The sequence below is a fragment of the Planococcus citri genome, chromosome 5 (assembly GCF_950023065.1).
Source record: "Planococcus citri chromosome 5, ihPlaCitr1.1, whole genome shotgun sequence".
NCBI classification, from domain to species: Eukaryota; Metazoa; Arthropoda; class Insecta; order Hemiptera; family Pseudococcidae; genus Planococcus; species Planococcus citri.
Window position 1 is genome coordinate 9,095,998 of NC_088681.1, and position 20,441 is coordinate 9,116,438.

A 20,441-nucleotide genomic window follows, 5' to 3' on the forward strand; every position below is an offset into this window, starting at 1 on the left:
GTATGGTAATGTGGTCGCTGCTAGATTAGGTATATGATTGTCTGTTAATTAGATCAACGTGTGTCTGTGTGAGTACCACCCACACATACACACGCAAAGACGATCATTTTCTGTATTTAATGATTGACGTATAGGTGTCACTAATACTTAGACACGTAAAGACGATTCTTAAGTGTTTTGTAGGGGAACTGTCAATCAAACTACCTGTTAGGTCTACGTCATGCGAGGGCGTTGATCGTTTACACACACACATACGACTAACTAATGTGTTTTATAGGGGAAAGGATAGGGTTGAATCGTCTGTGTACGCATACACGCACACGGACGATCGTCCGAGTGTATTTTATACAAACATAATCGATATTAATCGGTTATATTCGGCTGACCAGCGCGCGCATCATAAATAAGGGTTGTACTTACCTAATTTCACCCCCGTCTAAGACAATGATCTATAAATAGCGATGCACGCGAATAAATCAAGTGTTCTTGGATGCTTCTCTTGATGTAGAAAAAGTCGGATGTTAGTTCGTCTTTGATCTTACGATTTCGCGATAGTAAGTTCTCGTCCATACCCGGAAGGGTAGCGCTTCGGCGTTATGCCTAATTTGACGATCGCTTGAACATCTTGTTCAAGTCATCCCTTTTTATGTCTAAACCACTTCTAGCGTGGAAATATCGGTTTACGCGATTGATTCTATCTTTTTCGTTTAACCCTTTTTGGGATTAATCTCCGATATTCCGGACATTGGGGATTAATCCAGTTTAATATCGCGAATGTAGCTTAAATCAGTTTAATTTGTTGTACAAACTTGCTTTCGAAAATAACTCTAAAAATAACGCTAAAAATGATACATTCAATGCCCGCTATTAGTTCAACATACGCGAATGTAGTTTTCATAAATCGATTTGGTCATGTTGATATGAGTGACCGAAATACCTCCGGAGTCTGTAAGTAGTTTTCATTTAAATCCCTAGGCATGCGTTCGCCTATCCAGATTAATTAAACTTAACGTAAATTTAATGTAATTGTGTCGAAACGTATGACGTCGCGTTTTTATATAGTTTTATTATCTTACACCCCTAATATCCTAATCGCGAATTAATGTAGTTTAAGTTTATCCATCTATGTCTTTATGTACGAGCATATGCTCGTGAATAAGGTTAGGTTACAGAAATGTCTCTATTACCTGTGCTATCTTTTAATAAAAATGTCATTGAAAGGCGTTTAAAGGTGTTTTTATTTAAGGTAGGATCAGGAATAAATAGTTGTGGTCGAGTGAGAAACGCTAAACTCTCCCTCATTGAGCTAGTCAGGGATACGAGTCAGTCAGCAATTATTCCCCACTAAAGGAATAATTCTAAATCGCAATGATAGAGGATAAATTCGAACCCTATTCTCTATTTAAACTATTCTTATCCGTCCCACAACAACGAATATGGTTTTAGTGTGTACTGAGTAGAATGTAATATAGGTAGCATAGAGATATGCAACCAGGCATAGGCAATTTCTCACCCCTTAGGAAAATATTTCTGTCCAACCCAATTAAAGAATTATTAACAACTAAATTACCTATCTCCCTTATTATTACTTCGACTATTACAAATTGAGTTTGAAATTATGATTTCACATGAGTGTCTTTCCATCTGTCTGTTTTTTTTTGTCTTTTTGTCGTTTCGTCGTTTTGTCGTTTTGTCATTTTGTCTTCTTGTCTTTTCGTTTTTTCATCATTTCGTCGTTTTGCTGTTTTGTCGTGTAGTCGTTTCGTCGTGTCGTCGTTTCTTTGTTTCGTCGTTTCTTCATTTCTTCTTCGTTTTGTCTTTCAGCAAAGCGAGGGCAAAGCTCTAGAAATTTTACAATTTCATAAAAAGGACCACTTCATAAAGAAGTATATTTTTTCAATGTCAACGTTATATACTTACTCAAATTTAATCAATAGTTTTTTGAAATTCCAGGGCTCATACATTTTTTTTCTCGAGAAAAGTGACTTCAGAAACCTCAAACGCTCAAAAAAGTAACCAAAAAAGTGACTGGAAAAATCTGTTTGAAGTAACCTGTCACAAAATTCCCTGACTTTTGAGTGAAAAATGCTGTAAATTTAAAAAATTTCCTGACTTTTCCAGACTAACCTAATTCCCTGACTTTTCCAGGTTTTCCAGGCTTGTGAACACCCTGATTTTTTTTCTTTCTTATAGTCCGGCATATGACAATAGGAGTAATTGCACCCCCCCCCCCCCGCCGATCCTCCGGGACTACTTTTTTCTTAAAAGGGACATCCTAAGGAACATTTTAAAGCAAACTTGCCAAAAAAAAGTTGGCCTTCAAAATTTTACCAAATTGACCGAGAAAGCTGAAATTTGGGATATACCCTATTTTCGACATGCCAAATCGATTAGAAATGGTTTCAACCCGTTTTGAGCAGTTCTGGAGCCTCCAGCAGATTTTTGAAATTTCAAATACACTTGTAAAGCCGAAATTCATTCTGCAAACTAATTTCAATACGCTACGAAGTACTTCAGGTGGATTTCAAGTCGTTTTGGAGCCTCCAGCGACTCTTTGAAAATTCCTAAAGCCTCCAGCAGATTTTTGAAACTTTAAATTTTCACAAAATTTCATCAAAAGGAAATGGAAAGTTGAAATTTACTCTATACTCAAATTTCAACACCCTCTGAAGACGACTTCAGGCGGGTTCAAGTAATTTTAGGGCCTCCAGCGACTTTTTTTGAAAATTACTGGAGCCTCCAGCAGATTTTTGAAACTTTAAATTTTCACAAAATTTCATCAAATGGAGATGGAAAGCTGAAATTTATTCTACTTACACTCCAATTTTAACACCCTCTGAAGACGACTTCAGGTGGGTTCAAGTCATTTTAGAGCCTCCAGTGACTTTTTTGAAAATTACTGGAGCCTCCAGTACATTTTTGAAACTTGAAATTTCCCCAACATTAATTTATCAAATGGAGTTGGCAAGCTGCACTTCGCAGATTACATGGTGGTTTAAAATGGTTTTGAAGCTTCCAGCTACTTTTGGGAAATTTCAATTTTCCAAAAAAACGTCATACAACCTTTCAAAAAGTTGCTGGATGCTCCAAAACGACTTGAAATTCACCAGCAGTCAACTTCGTAGCGTATTGAATTTAGTTTGCAGAATTAATTTCAACTCTCCATCTTGGTTTGATGAAATTTTGGGGAAATTTCAAGTTTAAAAAATGTACTGGAGGCTCCAGTAATTTTCAAAAAAGTCGTCGGAGCCTCTAAAGTGACTTGAAATCCACCACAAGTCGTTTTCAGAGGGTGTTAAAATTGGAGTGTAGAGTAAATTTCAGCTTTCCATCTCGATTTGATGAAATTTTGTGAAAATTTAAAGTTTTAAAAATCTGCTGGAGGCATCAGGAATTTTCAAAAAGTCACTGGAGGCTTCAAAACGACTTGAAATTCACCTGCAGTACTTCGTAGCGTATTGAAATTAGTTTTTAGAATAAATTTTAGCTTTACAACTCCAATTTGATGGAATTTTGTGGGAATTTCGAGTTTCAAAAATCTGCTGGAGGCTCCAGAACTGCTCAAAACGGGTTGAAACCGTTTTCAATCGATTTGGCATGTCAAAAATAGGGTATATCCCAAATTTCAGCTTTCTCGGTCAATTTGGTAAAATTTTGATTTTTTTCTCTCATTTTTGGCCTAAATTCGATTTTCAAAAATTCACCAAAAATCGAAAAACGCACTTTAGCTCTTGAAATTTTGACAGGTGATAAATTTTTGCATGATCTTTCGATTTACCTTTGTAAAGTTTGAAAAAGTTCGTGCAAGTCCTATGTTAAAACGCAAAATCTGCGATTTCGGCTGACCTGTCAATCAAAATGGCCGCCATTTTGTAAGTAAGGCCAACTTTTTTTTTGGCAAGTTTGCTTTAAAATGTTCCTTAGGATGTTCCCTTTAAGAAAAAAGTTGTCCCGGAGGATCGGCGGGGGGATGCAATTACTCCTATTGTCATAAATGCCGGACTATTAGAAAAAAATGTAAACATAGGAAAATTTTTTCATACTTGATGCTCCGTTTTGGGCAAGGGGAGTAAGCATCGACATAAAAATTCAAAATTTTCTCTACATAGGTCATGTTATGGGAATAATTTGGATATATTTTTTGCTAAAATCCATCAAATTTCAAAAAAAAAAAAATGAAAAATGAGCCACGTTGGAGCCCAAAATTTGAATGAAAATAAGTACAAAGTGTTCATCCCTTTGGGAGGTGATGGAATTTTGAATCTTTTCTCAACAGGAGGCAAACATATCTTGAGGGATACAATTTCATTGAAATTCTGGATACAAGATTGTCGTTCTGAAAATTACAGTAGGAACTGGAAAAATATGAAAAATAAGAAAAAAATTTTAGAAATTGAATAGGTAATTCAAAAAATTTGATATAAACTCCAGTTCGAAAATATTTTTACATTCCAATAAAAAAAAAATGAACAGAAAAGACTTTTCACATTACGAAAATACCTACTACGAATATTCCGTCTCAACAAACGAGTAAATAAAATATTATTTCTCACTTCCAGGTCCTAGAAGCTCATGATTTACCAGTCAAAGACATGACGGGAAGTAGTGATCCATACGTGAAAGTATTCCTATTACCAGATAGAAAGAAGAAATTCCAAACAAAAGTGCACAGAAAAAACTTAGATCCAGTATTTAACGAAACTTTCATCGTCAGGTGAGTTTAGAATTACGATACGAGATAAATCAACTTCTTGGCCGCACATTACCCGAAAGACAAATCTATTTGTACGATAAAACGTACGTATATTTTCATCGTGAAACGCGACGATTATTCATTATAAATAAAGCGAAAAAGTCCGTACAAAAAAAGACTTTTCTTGCGAGAGAGAAAAAAAAACAGCGAAAAAACCTTAAAACTAAAAATTCTAACCCTAAGACGAGACCGGCTTAGCGTTGCAAGTTTGAAAAATAACACCATCTTATTTACTCCATCAGCGTTAAACGTACTACTACCCGTCAAACGGATTCAAGTCCGTTAACAAATTACCATAGGCTTTTCTCTTCTTTATACTTTTTTTCTGTTGCTTTTTTCTCTACACACTTACACTTACTCGACACTGCACACAAATCTCGTTTTGAATAATTTTCTCATTACGGAAAACATTCGTCGATGAGCGAATGATTATGTTTAAATTTGAAAATATCTCCGGTACAATCTTAGCACGTTTGCCTTTATTGCGCCGCGTAAAAATCCCCTCCCCCTTCCCCCCTCCCCAAACGTCGGTTCGCGCTTCTCCAACTTGGGCATATTTTTCGGCCCGTCAAAAGGTTAAAATTACAATTCGACTATTCACAACGTGAACCAGACAGCAATGAGATTATGAAATAGTAGAACACGTTGAAACTTTGGCTCGCTTTTGCTCTCGTAAAATATAAACTTAATCAGTCGGTATTTTCATTTAAACTTCCATTTAGTAGGGTAAGACGTCGACGACGGTAGCATCCTCCATCCCCCCCCATTCTCGAAAGCTTTAAAATGCTGGGAACTTGCTCCCCGTGACAACTATGACTAAAAACTCGTTTTCACTCTCTCTCTCTCTCTCTTTCGTTTCTGTATTTTAGGTGTATTTTTATTCATTGTTGTTGTTGTTGTTTTTACAGCGTGAATTACGACGATCTGCTGAAAAGACATCTGCAATTTTCCGTATACGATTTCGACAGATTTTCTAGACACGATTTAATAGGTCAAGTCGTACTGAAGAATTTATTAGACGGTAACGATCTCAGAGACGAAATCGAACACACCATGAATATTTTATGTCCGCCGCAAGTAAGTTAATTTTCAAGGTTTTCCTACGTTATAACTTCTTGAGAGAGCTAACAACACGAGATGAAGAAAAACTGCTTCATCTCTTTATAAAATACCTAATAGTACAATAACAATAAACCTCAAACTATTATGTCTGAGTCGTTATCAGAACGTCGCGGTTTTTTTTTTCACCAGACACTAAATCTGCATTTAATAAAATGAAAACATCGTCGTCTGCATCGATAAAAAAAAAAGCACACGAAACGCTTTACATTTTTACGAATGTTTGCTGGTTGGTGAAAAAAAATAAGAGCACAAAAATGCTCTAAGGCAGTAGTTGACAAAACTTCGACCGAAATTCTCTATGCTTACATCGGTTTTAAAAGGCGATTTTATAGGCACACAAGGGTATGAAAAAATACAAGGTCGATACTGTAGACAGAATAATTGGAATTTTTTCAAGTCACCAAAAATTCAATACCATATATTTATCGATGAAAAAAAAAATCAATTACGAGCATATCACGATAAGAGAAGGGTGCTTTAGGCTTCAAATACCATTACAGTGCACTTTGAAAAAAGATACGAGTAGATGCTAGGCAAATTCTATTCATTTTTATGACTTATGGTGTGATTCAATAAAATAGTAACTGGAAAATTTTCAATATACAAGTACATATCAGGCATCCTGTAGATTTTGCGTTCCAACATAGGACTTGCACATAATTTTTTAAACCGTACAAAGGTAGATCGAAAGAGCTGGCAAAAATTCATCACCTATCAAAATTTAAAGTGCTCAAGTGCCTTTTTCGATTTTTGGTGAATTTTTGAAAATCAGAAGGCCAAAAATGAGGGGGAAAATCCAAATGTCACCAAATTGTTCTAGAAAGCTGAAATTTGAGATATGTCATAAATTCGACCTACCAAATCGATTGAAAGCTGTTTCAAACCGTTTTGAGTATTTCTGGAGCCTCCAGCAGATTTTTGAAACTTGAAATTACCACAAAATTTTATCAAAATGGAGTTGGAAAGCCGAAATTCATTCTGCAAACTAATTTAAATACGCTACGAAGTCGACTGCAGGTGGTTCAAGTCGTTTTGGAGCCTCCAGCAACTTTTTGAAAATTCGTGGAGTCTCCAGTAGATTTCTGAAACTTGAAATGTTCACAAAATGTTGTCAAATGGAGATGGAAAGATGAAATTTACTGTACACTCCAATTTTAACACCCTCTGAAGACAACTTCAGGTGGGTTCAAGTCGTTTTGGAGCCTCCAGCAATTTTTCGAAAATTCCTGGAGTCTCCAGCAGATTTTTGAAACTTGGATTTTTCACAAAATTTCATCAAATGGAGTTAGAAAGCTGAAATTTACTCCGCAAACTGATTTCAATATGATATGAAATCGACTGGAGTTGGTTTCAAGTGGTTTTCAGGCTTCCAGCTAGTTTTTGAAAATTTCAATTTTCCAAAAAACGCCATAAAACTGTTCAAATAATCTTAAGCACGCGTGCTCGAGATTTGTGCTTATTAATGACCTTCAATGACCTTCATGAGTGATGGAGAACCCGTTCCAGTTTGAAACATATTTTTGTGCATCGATTTCATACTTAGGCTATTTGAGAATCCAAAAAATTCACGCTTCCGGCTCCATTTGAGGTAGAAAGATGAAATTCAGTTGACACCCTTTTTTGGCATTATTCTAAAGTGGATTGCAAGCAGTTTCAATCCATTTTGAAACCACCTGCACCTTTTTTGAAACTTTAGTTTTTTTTTTTTAAATGCTACAAAATCTATCCGAATCAACTTTAGCACGTACTGTGCAGAGTATATTACGGCTTTCCAACTTTATTTTCATGAAATTTTTGGAAATTTTAAGTTTCAAAGATCTACTGGAGGCACCAGTATTTTCTAGAAACTCGTTGGAAGCTCTAAACCGACTTATAATCCATCTGCAGTCGACTTCATAGCGTATTGAAATTAATGAAATTTTGTGGAAATTCGAGTTTTAAAAATGTACCAGAGACTCCAGAAATTTTCAAAAAATCGCTGGAGGCTGCAAAATGATTCGAACCCACCTGAAGTTGTCTTCAGAGGGTGCTAAAATTGGAGTGTACAGTCAATTTTATCTCTCCATCTCCATTTGATGAAATTTTGTGGAAATTTCGAGTTTCAAAAATTTGCTGGAGGCTCCTAAACTACTCAAAACGGGTTGAAACAATTCCCAATCATTTTGGTAGGCCGAAAAAAGAATATATCCCAAATTTCAGCTTTCTAGGTCAATTTGATAAGATTTTGATTTTTTCCCTCGTTTTTGGCCTGAATTAGATTTTCAAAAATTCACCAAAAATCGAAAAAGGCACTTCGGCGCTTGCAATTTTGACAGGTTATGAATTTTTACCAGCTTTTTCGATCTATACCCTTGTAAGGTTTAAAAAATTTCATGCAAGTCCTATGTTGGAACGCAAAATCTGTGATTTCGGCTGACCTGTCAATTAAAATGGCCGCCATTTTGTAAATAGGGCCACTTTTTTTTAGGACAAGGGCTGGAAATGTTCCTTAGGACTACCCCTTTAAGAAAAACGTTGTCCCGGAGGATCAAGGGGGTGTGCAATAGATCCTTATGCGGGAACCCAACTATCTTGCTCAAATTTTCAAATGATTTTCCATCAATTTGGAGAAAACGTATATTTTGTTTAGTCAAAAGAGCAATTCAGTAATGATGGATGGATGGAAGACGCACCATAATTTTTGTAAGTAGAGAGTTGGGCATGTGAGAGATCTCTTCTGCTAATTTTAGAAAATTCCAACTCATCAGCTTGATCAGCTTACTCGTATTTTAGTCTATGCTGAAAAATTGGAGAGAGGCCACACAAAGAAACACGAGAATACTCAAAAACCAGCTCAGGAGCGCATCAGAAATTCAAAAAGTCACTGTAAATGGATATTTAGTCAAAATCTGAAAGATACTAAAGGAATTAGATGAGAAATTTTGCCAGGAGAGGTTGGCGGGTTCTGCGCCAGGAATGAGACATTTACTCTCTGATTGCTTCAGCGTGACCAGAAAAGGAAGAGGACTGTTTCTGGTTCTTTCACCCATGTTTGAATCTTGAATCTGAATTTTTGAAGTTGGAAATTACTTGCTGGTCTACCCCCCTCACCATCCCCCGGAATTCATTTTTAATCAGTATTTCCAAACAAGGAATTCGTTCCCAGGGCTCTCTTTCTCTTCCAAAGAGTAGGTATAGGCTTAATAACAAGATAAGTTGAGAATTTGAAAATGTTTAGTCTTAGTTTGAAAAAAACTGAAAGAACTGAGACCCAAAAACTTTTACTAAACAAGGTAAGTAGCGAGTTCTGCGCCAAGAGTGAAAATTCAACCATCAAGTGCTTCAGGACAAAACCAAGAAGAATAGAAGAGAACTGTGTTTGAAAAAATAATTTTCAAACCACCATTATTTCAAGATGAGAAATTTTCAACTGTTCGCCTCTTCCTCTATTTTTTCTTCCTTCTCCACCCTCTCCATATAAACAAACATGAAAGGAATAGAAGGTTTAGTATACTTTGCCTTATGTTTGAAATCATCTGCAGAGTGAAATTATGGTGGATTTTTTTTTGTAACCACGCACTCTTTCCCTACACTTAAGTACTTGATTACACTGACTCAAAAAAAGGTGTCTGACGAGTTGTGATGATAGGGTTCTGCGCCCGGAATGAAAAATTTGCGCTCACAATCACTTAGAATAAACAAGAGACGAAGGTTGGGATGTTTAGGTTGGAAATTTTCTGCAAGTCTCCCTTCTGCCCCCTCTCACAATAATTGAAGCATACGTTTCCAAAACGCACTAAGTCCATTTTTAAGATTTTTGAGATATCAACGCCATCTATTATAAAATTGCTTCCCGAATGCAACGGTGTATCACGTTTTAAGAAAAAATGAATATTTCCATGAGAAATGAGGGATTGAAAACCATGTGTGTCATTTCTACGTTTCCAAAATGCACTAAGTCCATAAAAAAATAAATTCATGATGAAAAATTTTGTTATTTCAATGCGATCTTGTTTGTATTTTACATTTTGGTGTCGACAAAAGAAGAATAGTTTTCTTTTTTGATTTTTTAAATAAATTTTTCAACTTAATGGTTTTCTTTATTGATTTTTTTTCCTTTTCGTTAATTTAAGAGTAAACGAATCTATGAAGTAATCAGAATAAAGAGTATTATTACGAAAAAAATTAGTTTCAACTCAGATCTTCTAGAACGAGAATAATACTTTTCCAAACGGCACTAACTACTATCGTTTTCAGCATTTTTCATTCACCTAGAGATATATTACGTTTCCAAAGGGCACTAAGTCCACAGGTTTGCAACATAACACGTGCTCTACTGCCGCACCAAAGTGAATTTCTTTTTTTTTCAAAATGGAGTTAGTATTGGAAAGAATACACAAAGCAATTTTGCTAGGGTAGAATGTGAAACCACGCGATGTACTAGTCTGACACAGTTTTTTATGTTTATTTCAAAATCAAAAAAATGGACTTAGTGCGTTTTGGAAACGTATGCTTCAATTGTGTGTTTGATAATTTAAGAAATGTCACATAACGGAAAAGTTAACAATAATGAGGAGAGTTGAAATGAAAAATTTCCACTAAAAGGGTGAGCGGGTTTTGCGCCAGGAGCAAAAAATTCAACTTGGAAATTCCTCCGGGAAAAAAAGGAACAAGACTGCTTATCCATAAAAAAAGTGATATTCAGGAAGAAATTTAAAGTTTGAAATTTTTTGTAACATCTCCCCTCCTAACCCTCCCCTGATGATTCTTCAATCCAAAATTGTAAATAAATATAAGTCGAGTAGAAAAATCCAAGGACTTTAATAAATATCGTAAACATTTTCTACTAGAAGGATGGGCGGGTTCTGCGCCAGGAATGAAAAATTCAACCTGTGATCACTCCAGAACGAACAGAAATGCAAGGAAATCATTCACTTTTCTTTTCCTTGGGTCCCTGTGCTTGAAAAAGTCATCTTGAATATTGAGATTCTGACGTTGAAAATTTTCTAGGTCTCTTCCCCTCCCCCTCTCTTCGCACTTGATGGTTCTTTGACTCTAAATTGAAAAAAATAAATAATTTACATGTCAATAAATCGAGTAGTTTACTGAAATCTGATGATGTGAATAAAATTATGATGAAAAATTTCGACTAGGAGGGTAGGCGGGTTCTGCGCCAGGAATGTAAAATTCGACGGAAATGAACCTTATATCGCAATTCCAGCAAAAGTATAACTCATCAATTCTTTCCATACTTTCATTTTTTTTCGTCAGGAGGGAAGAAGGGAGCACAAAAAAAGGAAAACGTGCACAAAAGAGCACAAACGAAACACGAACGATAATAAGGCAAACGATTGGCACTATTTTCACCCCCCTTCGCAAAGTGGTCGATTTTCATTTCCCGAGGCCAACCAAAATGAATTTTCAAAAACCAAGGGGAGGAGGAATGCGCAAAAAAAGAGCACGTACACAAAAGAATACAAACGAAGCACAAACGATTGACACCACTTTCACCCCCTCCCCCTCCCCCTGAAAGTGGTCGTCTTTGGAAAATGATTCTGCAAAACCACATTTTTTTTGATATTCAGGAAGTTGAAATTTCTCAGCAACTTTGGTGAGGATAAAAATTAGGATTTTTCGACAATTTTTGCAAAAATTGTGTTTTTATGACAATTTTGATAAAAATGAGTCTATCTGATAATTTTCCGAAAAAATATCGGAAATTCTGTCGAAAATGGACTGAAAACTGGATTCTTATGGCAGTTTGGTCAAAAGAAAGAAATTTATAGCAATTTTGGCGAAAAAAAAAACAGAATTTTTTGACAGTTTTGTAAAACAATACGAGGACTTTTCTTTGACAAAAGTTAGCACTTACTATTTTGACAGAAAATGAAACCTTTTTCGTGTTTTTTCAAGTTACACAGAAAACAAGACTTTTTATTGCACACTGCACAGGACTATGGTAATTTAGGTTTAAAAAAAAAACAAGACTTTAATTTAAGTCAAATTACAAATTAAAAAAAAAACTGAAAATCATGTGACATTTAGTTTGATATGTTTTCTGAAACGCTGATTTCAAATTTTCATTCATTTTTTTTATAAATTTTTTGCTGGAGGGGAAGGAGTGCTGAATGGGTCAAATTTTTGGGGAAAAAATGAAATGCGTCACATCATTTTCATTTTTTCTCTTCAAAATTTATCTACCCAGCAATAGTAGCATGATCTATAATATTATTCGTTCAAATTTGACCCACGCCTCCCCACCTCTTCACAATAAGGTTTCTGAACACGTTGCGTTGAGAATTAGACTAGATGGATGAGCGGGTTCTGCGCCAGGAATAAAATAAAGTGACCCCTAATGACCTCAGAACGAATCAGCTCGTTCTTCTTTCCCATACGTTAGAATAATTAATCTCCCAGTAGAAAGTTGGAGTTGGAAATTCTTTGTAACTCTTCCCCCTCCACCCATGCTGATTGTTCGTTTAGAAATTGAGGAAAAAAAATAGATAAATACGAGTGATTGAAAATATTGTTGATGAAGAACTTTGACTGGCGAGAGGTGAACAAAGTACATCGACATTTCTATAAAATTTCCCCCATTAAAATTTTTTCCCACGAAGATGGCCTACACAATAAATTTTCACACCGGAAAATAATTTTCTCGAATTGAAATTCAATATCAAAAATTTCATGCCATTTTTATATAGCAAACTTTCGACTTCTCCCCTTTTCAATGGAAAACGAGCAACGTGAGCCGGAACTCGCTTTCTTACGAAATTATTAAAAAAATGAAATCTTTCAAAACGAGGCAAGAAAAAAAATGAAATGAAAAAAGAACGGAAGAAAAGCCACAATTTAAACGCCAAATAAAAGAATAAATTGATAATTTTTCATATTGAGACAAATTAATCGAATTCCATTAAGTAACATTATATCCTCATCGTTTGGGGAAAATAAATGGTTAAAGAGGGTATATAGCAGGAAAAAAGGATACACGTTCGCAGCATCATTATATACCTGACAGAACTGAAAGGGGTATTTTGCACAGGAAAAAAGTCGTGACTGGGTTTTTGGCAAGAGAGGAAAAATATATGCCTTTTTTTGACATGCGGTCGCGTCATGAAAGGGAAAATTATGAAAGCGAGTAAATCGTGTCGTCTACATTTTATGACTTCTTATAAACGTTCTACATCTCGTTTTTCTCTTTATGTTACGGCGTTCTGGTTTTTTTTCCTCGGTTTTTTTTTTTATTTATAAAAGTTATAACGACTCGCGCAAGTATATAATAATTGAAGTAATGCTCTTTGGGAAATTTCCGTTTGACGGAAAGATGGTAAGTGGTAATTTAAAGGCTGTAGCACGTTCGAAGAATAATGCTATAAACGTTTGTGTGCAAGAATTGCGCGCCAATTAATTGGTTTTATTTCGACATCCGCACAGGCGGGTTATAAAAGGGTATTTAGATTAACGAAAAACTCGTCGAGTGCTGTTTCAGTTCTTTTTTTACACTTTGGAGAATATATTTTTTTTTCTTCAATACGAATAGATAAGTTTACACAGTCTCTCTCTCTACGTATAAAGTACGAATACAATTGTTTATGCGGTTCGCTCGATGTTTTTTCTCAACTTTGGCTCAGAGCAGAGGAATAGAGGAGTTGATCTGGTCGGTCGTTATAGAGCATAAGGAAGTGTATATCTATAACACTAGCTGGAAATACGCTCGCGTTTTATGAATTACGATCATGTTCGTTGGAAAATTTAAACTTTTCCCAAAAGTTGAATTTAAACTTTACGCGTTTCTTTGTTGTTGAACTTACACCGTTAGTTGGAGAACGCGTTTAAAGAGTAACATTACCCAGTATTCCGCGTCATTAGCATTTTATACCATAACGCCAACGAAGAGACGACGACGACTAGTGTACCAAAAGCGAAAGCGAGCAAAAGCAAAAATACGTTTTATATCGGTAAATAATGAATGCTGATGTTGGAATGCATTTCGCTTCGAGCAAACACCAACCTAGTCAGTTTCGTATACACGAAATAGGCAACTAAATGATTCTATTCACCTGCTGGTGGTGGTCGATGAAAGTATACGAGTAACTTGCTAAGTTGCTGGGTTTTCTTCGAGGTGTAGCTGTAGTCTACCAAATGTGGTATTTTTTCACGCTGAGCTCGAAATATCGTACAAAATATATGCTAGGTACGTTATGAATGGCTCGCGTATATTTATCCACAGGGTTTTGACCCCAATTTTACAGCGTTTAGCCATTTTTACACCTCGTATGAACATACTAGGATTTTTAAAAAAACAAAAATTGAAGCAATAAGATCACTATAGATCAAAGATGTTGCAACGAGAATTTGCTTCTAAAATTTACTAGTGGACGTAGAGCGGATCCCAAAAGAAATGTTGGATTTCAACCAAATTCGGTGGAGATCTTTATTTTGAGTTGAAAGTTACTTAGAAATCCATTTTAGTTCTGGAAAAGCCCCCAGAGGGGAGATATATGACCCCAAAAAAACGGAATTATAAAATTAGAGAAATATTTTGGAACGCAGTGGTGTCCATTTTTCGGTCATCATTTCCAAATTCAAAGTACCGGAAAAGGGGTCAAGTTTTAGGATATATTTTTCTCGATTCTCTGAAATTGGCAATAATGATTAGAAAATGGACGCCACAGTTCCAAAGCATTTTCCCAGTATCAGAAATGACACCTTATCGCCCCCTCAGGTGCACTTATAGAACTGGAATTGTTTCTGAGTAAGTTTCAATTCAAAATGAAGATCTCAGCTAAAATTGATAAACACCATCTGATATTCTTTTTTTTTTTTGTTGCGATATAGGGTCCTCATGGGAAGTTTCTGAAACTTTTCCCAGAAATGTCTTCTTGCCTGTATCAACTTCATTTTTTGATTCTGTCTTGTCAATTTTCTATTGAACTGCCAAACTTTTCTGAAAATTGAAAAAATAATCCACGTACGTCTTTGAAACTAAATACTCTTCATTCCTTCGTGGAGATTGGAACCGGTCCTCGAAAGTTATTGGAGGAAGAGATGAGGGGAGGGGACAGGGGAAGAGTCACAAAAAAATTTGAACTCATGATTCCGACTCAAAAATTTTCAGCCCTTTTCTTTTCTGTTCATTCTGAAGCAAGTATTATTCAATTTTTTTAATTCCTGGCGCAGAACCCGCTTAAGCTTTTTCGAGTACCCAAGAATATTTCATCACAACTTTTCAGATATTTGTGGAGTAAGTTCAGGTATTCAATAATATTATGTATTTGTGGAGTACGTTCAAGTATTCAATAATATGTATTTTTCCAAAATCTAAAAGTTACAGCCATCATGTGAGGTTACCCTTAGGAAGCGGGAAAATCCCAAACAATTTTCAATTTCAGAATCTCAATTCTAAAAGATAACTTTTTTAAACATAAGGGAAAGAAAAGCGAACGATTTTCATCCGTTTTGGTTCGTTCTGGAGCAATCCAAAGTTGAATTTTTGATTCCTGGCGCAGAACCCGCCTATCCTACTGGTCGACATTTTTCAATACATTTATTGACATCATTGGATTTTTGTAAACGGTAGGTACTTGATTTATCGATATTTTTCTTAATTTGAATTGAAAAATCGTCATGGGAGGGCGAGGGGGAGGAGTGTTACAGAAAAATTTTAACTTTGGAATCTCAAATCTCAGTTTGAAGATCACTTTATTCTGTTTTTTTTTTTCAAAACTGTCAGAAAGTTCTTTCTTTTAACTTAACTGCCATAAACAGTCCAGTTTTCTGTCAACAAACAAATAATTAACTGTCGAAAAATGATTTTTTTTATTTTTGTGTTGTTTTTTTTTATGTTGGGGGAGATTAACAGAATTGTCAAAAACCCCCATTTTTGACATAATTTTCGATTTTTTTCGGAAAATAATCAAAAAGACCCATTTCAATCAAATTTATCAAAAAAAAAAAAAAAAAAACATTTTTGCCAAAATTGTCAAAAAATTCTAATTTTTACCAAAGTTGTCAAGAAATTCAAGCTTTTCTACCACTATAGGTATATCAAAAAATTTTAATTTTTGGATTAATTGTCCAAGAAGTGTTTTTTTTTCCAAAGTTGTCAAAAACGGTCTCGTTTAGGTATAGATATTAAAAATTGTCAGAATAGCACCTCTTTTGTTGAATTGTCGAGACATTTTAATTTATGTCAAAATTGTCAAAAAGTCTTAATTTTTGTCTTAAAAGTTCTTTTTTTTCTGAAATTGCCAAATAAAAGTTCTGTTTTCCGAAATAGTCAGAAGATCCTGTTTTCTGCCAAAATTGTCAAAACGTCTCGTTTTTTTACCTAAGCTATCATAGTCCTGTGCAATAAAAAGTCTTGTTTTCTGTGTATAAAAGTCAAAAAAATCCCAGGTTTTGTAAAATTCGCCGATAAAAGTGCCATAAGCTCTGTCAAAATTGTGTGTTAATTTTTATCAAAAAAAATGCCTTGTTTGCCAAAATTGTCAGAAAGTTCTTTCTTTTGACCGAACTGTCATTAAAAAGTCCAGTCAAGTCCAGTGTTTTGTCTGCATCCACAAGAAGTTCAGTTTTCAACCAAAATCGCCAAAGAGGTCCTGTTTTTTTGCAAAAATTGTCAAAAAGTTTCATTTTATTAACCAAAATTCTGAAAATGCCCACACATTTTGTGCTCATAATGTCATAAGTAAAAAGGTCCTGCGCAATAATAAGCTATGTTCTCTGTTCAAGTCCAAAAAGTCCTAATTTTTATCAAGATTGCCAAAATTGTCAAAACGTCTTTTTTTGCCTAAAGTGCCATAAAAATTCCAGTTGTCCATCTTTATCAAAAAAGTCTTTCTGGACAAGATTGTTCAAACATCCGCTTTTGTGACAGAATTGCAAAAAATGCCATCGTGTAAATGTTTTCTCTCTCGAGTCGTAAAGGTCCAGATTTTTGTCAAAATTGACGGAAATAGTCCCTTTTTTTGTCAAAATGTTCAGAAAATCCCAACTAATCTTATCAAAATTGTCAACATTTTAATTTTTAAAAAAGGGGTGAAAATTCAAAATTAGCGTTGTCGAATACATGTCAAACGATATGTCACATGATTTTCACCTTTTTTTTCTCTCGAAATTCGACCTAAATTAAGGAAGAGAAAAAGTAGGCTTATTTGGTTCAAATCATGAAGAAAATTTAAAATTTTTGCGCCATATTGTTTGATTTGTTTTTGATGGTGCTGATTCCGAATTTCCACACGAATACTTTTTCGATACAGGTCCCATGAGGTTCCTAATACCTCAAGATTTCATAAAAATTGAAAAATTCCTGCAACGGACGGTTTGTTGGATTTTTAGAAGTGCTGATTTCAAAATTCAGACCACTTTTTCGATACAACTCCTCTACTTAAATGTCTCACAAAAGGTCCAAAATTTTCCAAATAATATGTGAACAATTAGTGTAGTCTGTGGTTTGGTGGTTTTTCAAAGATTTGGATTTCGGAATATCTGCCAACAATTTCAAATTGTAAAATTCATTTTTGGATTTTTGCCGAATTTGTGAAAATTCAAAAAATTCAAAACAGTTTTTTTAAAGATTATTTTTTGAACTTTTTACAAAATATATATTTTGTCTGAGCAACTAATAGGTATGAATAATTCCTCTAATTCAACTCCCACACATCAACAACGTGTTGTTTTGAATCATTCTAAAGCCTCTATGGATTTTTCAATTTTCTCCCCTTCAAATCGCTCCGATAAGGCCAAAAATGACTCTTCTTTGACGACTGTAACAGTTCATTTTCAGCCTTTTCTGAATGATTTGAAGCCTCCACCAAAAATTGAAAAATCGCTGGAGGCTCCAGAATGACCCAAAACTAGTAGTTATTGATATTTTGTAAGAGTTGATATTCACATTAGTTCACCTAGCTTTACAAAAATATAATTCATAAAAAATTTTAAAAATCGCTTTCAAAACAGGTTTTTTTTAATTTTTGGAAAATTTTCAAAAATTTTGAAAATGAATTTTGAGACTTGAAATTTTGATTGTAGGGTTCAAGATTAGCCCAGTCAATACATATGCAATTTGACCCAAACATAATTACAAACAAAGGTTTTTTTGACGAATATTGTCTAGGGTGGTGTGCTGAATAACATACTAAAAGTCCCCGCCCCTACCCCACGAGCTAGCCCCCCACAGTCGATCAAAGCCCCCCAAAATCAGTTTTTCATCAAGAACTCCTGAAATATTGAATTTTGAGTAAAATGAGCTCAGTGATCATTTCATCTCCTCCCCAATACCTATCAAATGAGCTATCGACCAACTCCCTATCCTCAAGGGGGGTGGCTCTACGACCCCTCAAAGTGATTTCAATAATTTTACATTTCATGATTTGGGACTTGTAACCTGTTCTAATTGATGAAATGAAGTCAAACTTGAGGAATGGGATTCTTTTGGGAGCTAGAGTTGGCCTGTGGAGTGGAGAGGGTCAAAGTTGAAAATTACAGAAAGGTCATTTATTTGGAGGGGCATAACATGAGCCCAAATAGATGAAAAGGGTCCAAAATCATACCATCGGACAGTACCCTATCTGTGATCAACATATCCAAATTTTAGCATCCTAGGTCATCCCCACTCCTTTTAAGATGGAAAAAACTGAAAATAAGGGCAAAATAAGGGAATTTTTGGCTTAATTCCGCTTTAAATGGAGTGGGGATGACCTGGGAATCTGAAATTTGGATATGTTGATCTCAGATAGGGTATTGTCCGATGGTATGATTTTGGACCCTTTTCATCTATTTGGGGTCATGTTATACCCCTCCAAAAAAATGACCTTTCTGTAATTTTCAACTTTGACCCTCCCCACTCCAGAGGTCAACTCTAGCTCTCAAAAGAATCCCATTCCCTAAGTTTTACTTCATTTTATCAATTAGAACAGGTTACAAGTCCCAAATCATGAAATGTAAAATTATTGAAATCACATCACTTTGGAGGGGTCGTAGCGCCACCCCCCTTGAGGCTAGGGAGTTGGTCGATAGCTCATTTGATAGGTATTGGGGAGGAGATGAAATGATCACTGGGCTCATTTTACTCAAAATTCAATATTTCAGGAGTTCTTGATGAAAAACTGATTTTGGGGGGCTTTGATCCACTGTGGGAGGGTTAGCTCGTGGGGTAGGGGCGGGGACTTTTAGTATGTTGTTCAGCACACCACCCTAGACAATATTCACCAAAAAAAACCTTTGTTTGCAATTGTGTTTGGGTTCGCCCATTTTTTTCTGCTATTTGCCTGGGCTAGATGTGCTCTTTCGATCGAGCTTCGTTTTATTTAAATCAGAGAGTGCCTATTCAAAAGTTATTTTGTTCAAACTGGCCCTCACTAACTTGAACGAAACCAGGATAGATCGAAAGATCACGTCTTACTCGTAAAAGCCTCGCCACCAAAATTTCAAATCCCAAAGTTGATTTTTCGATCCACTGTCGATCGTGATTTTCGCAAGATTTTTCAGACACCCTGTAGCTGCGGAATATGTAATAAAAATTCACCCACCCTGATAGCAGATAATAAAGAATCCAAAATAATTCGAATCATTTCACTATCTCTCGCTCATAAAATCTAATCGGGAATAGCGTGAGTACGATCATCCAAGACTTTCTTATCACACTGTAAAAATACTCGTACTATTTAATCGCACATTCCACCATCGTGTGGGGAAAAAATAGCCCAACACATATTCCACTTTAAAAGAACGCCACTTTGTTGGCCGACGAGTTTAATCAGTGGAATGAAATAAATGCGTTATTACGACGCGTGCTGTTGCTGTTGCGGTTTTGTGATTTCGCCGCCACCAAAAAACAAAAAAAACAACAGGGTAAAAAATACCTGCGAAATATTCCTTTTATTAAAATCGAAAGCTTGCCCGAGTCGAATAAAACATTCGAATGTATTTTTCATTTTTTTATCGCGGGCCACGCTGCGGTGGTAAAGACCTTCACAATGAATTATTTTTCATACATCTCTCACGTCAAAGGAAATAATACCACATGGAAAACCACGACAGGAGAACGAGGAGCGATGCGGGGTGTTGAAGAGAGAGAAAAAAACACGCGAACGAAAAATTTTTCTATTTAAAATTCCGATTTACTGGCGGTTTAATTCTTTAGAATAATAAATACCTCAACGACGTAAAGGTATACGAAGTACGAAGTACGTACAACGAGTACCTGGAGTATATGTATATGGTATGAAACGAGGCAATGGTATTACACGCATTTCGACGAATAGCGCCATTTGTCCCATTCTATTTAATATTTTAGCAACGTCGCCAGCAATTTTCTTCTCGTTTTTTTGCTTTTTTTTTTTGAAATGCAACAGACGCCGTGTCGTCTCCGCTGCCTCATCATCGTCGTAGTACTCGTAGCAGCACCGAAGTGAAAAATATCTAAAAAACATTTTTTTATGAATTTTTTATTCGACTGCGCTGTCGCTTCGCTTCGTACACGACGATAATGGTGTGCCAGCTTCGGCGATAAAAAGCGAGAAAGAATGCTTTAATAGAACGCGATCTGCGTCGAGCAACGTGCGAGGAACAAAAAACCGCC

General features: G+C 35.5%; 1 protein-coding gene across 1 annotated transcript in view; it reads left to right on the top strand.

Annotated features, from left to right (window-relative positions):
• The window catches only part of LOC135848980 (synaptotagmin-10-like), a 286,616-nt gene that overhangs the window by 163,020 nt on the left and 103,155 nt on the right, over positions 1 to 20,441 (top strand). The window contains exons 6-7 of the mRNA XM_065369095.1: positions 4,560 to 4,714; positions 5,662 to 5,830. Coding sequence (XP_065225167.1) covers positions 4,560 to 4,714; positions 5,662 to 5,830 — 324 coding nt within the window. The remainder of the gene's footprint in view (positions 1 to 4,559; positions 4,715 to 5,661; positions 5,831 to 20,441) is intronic.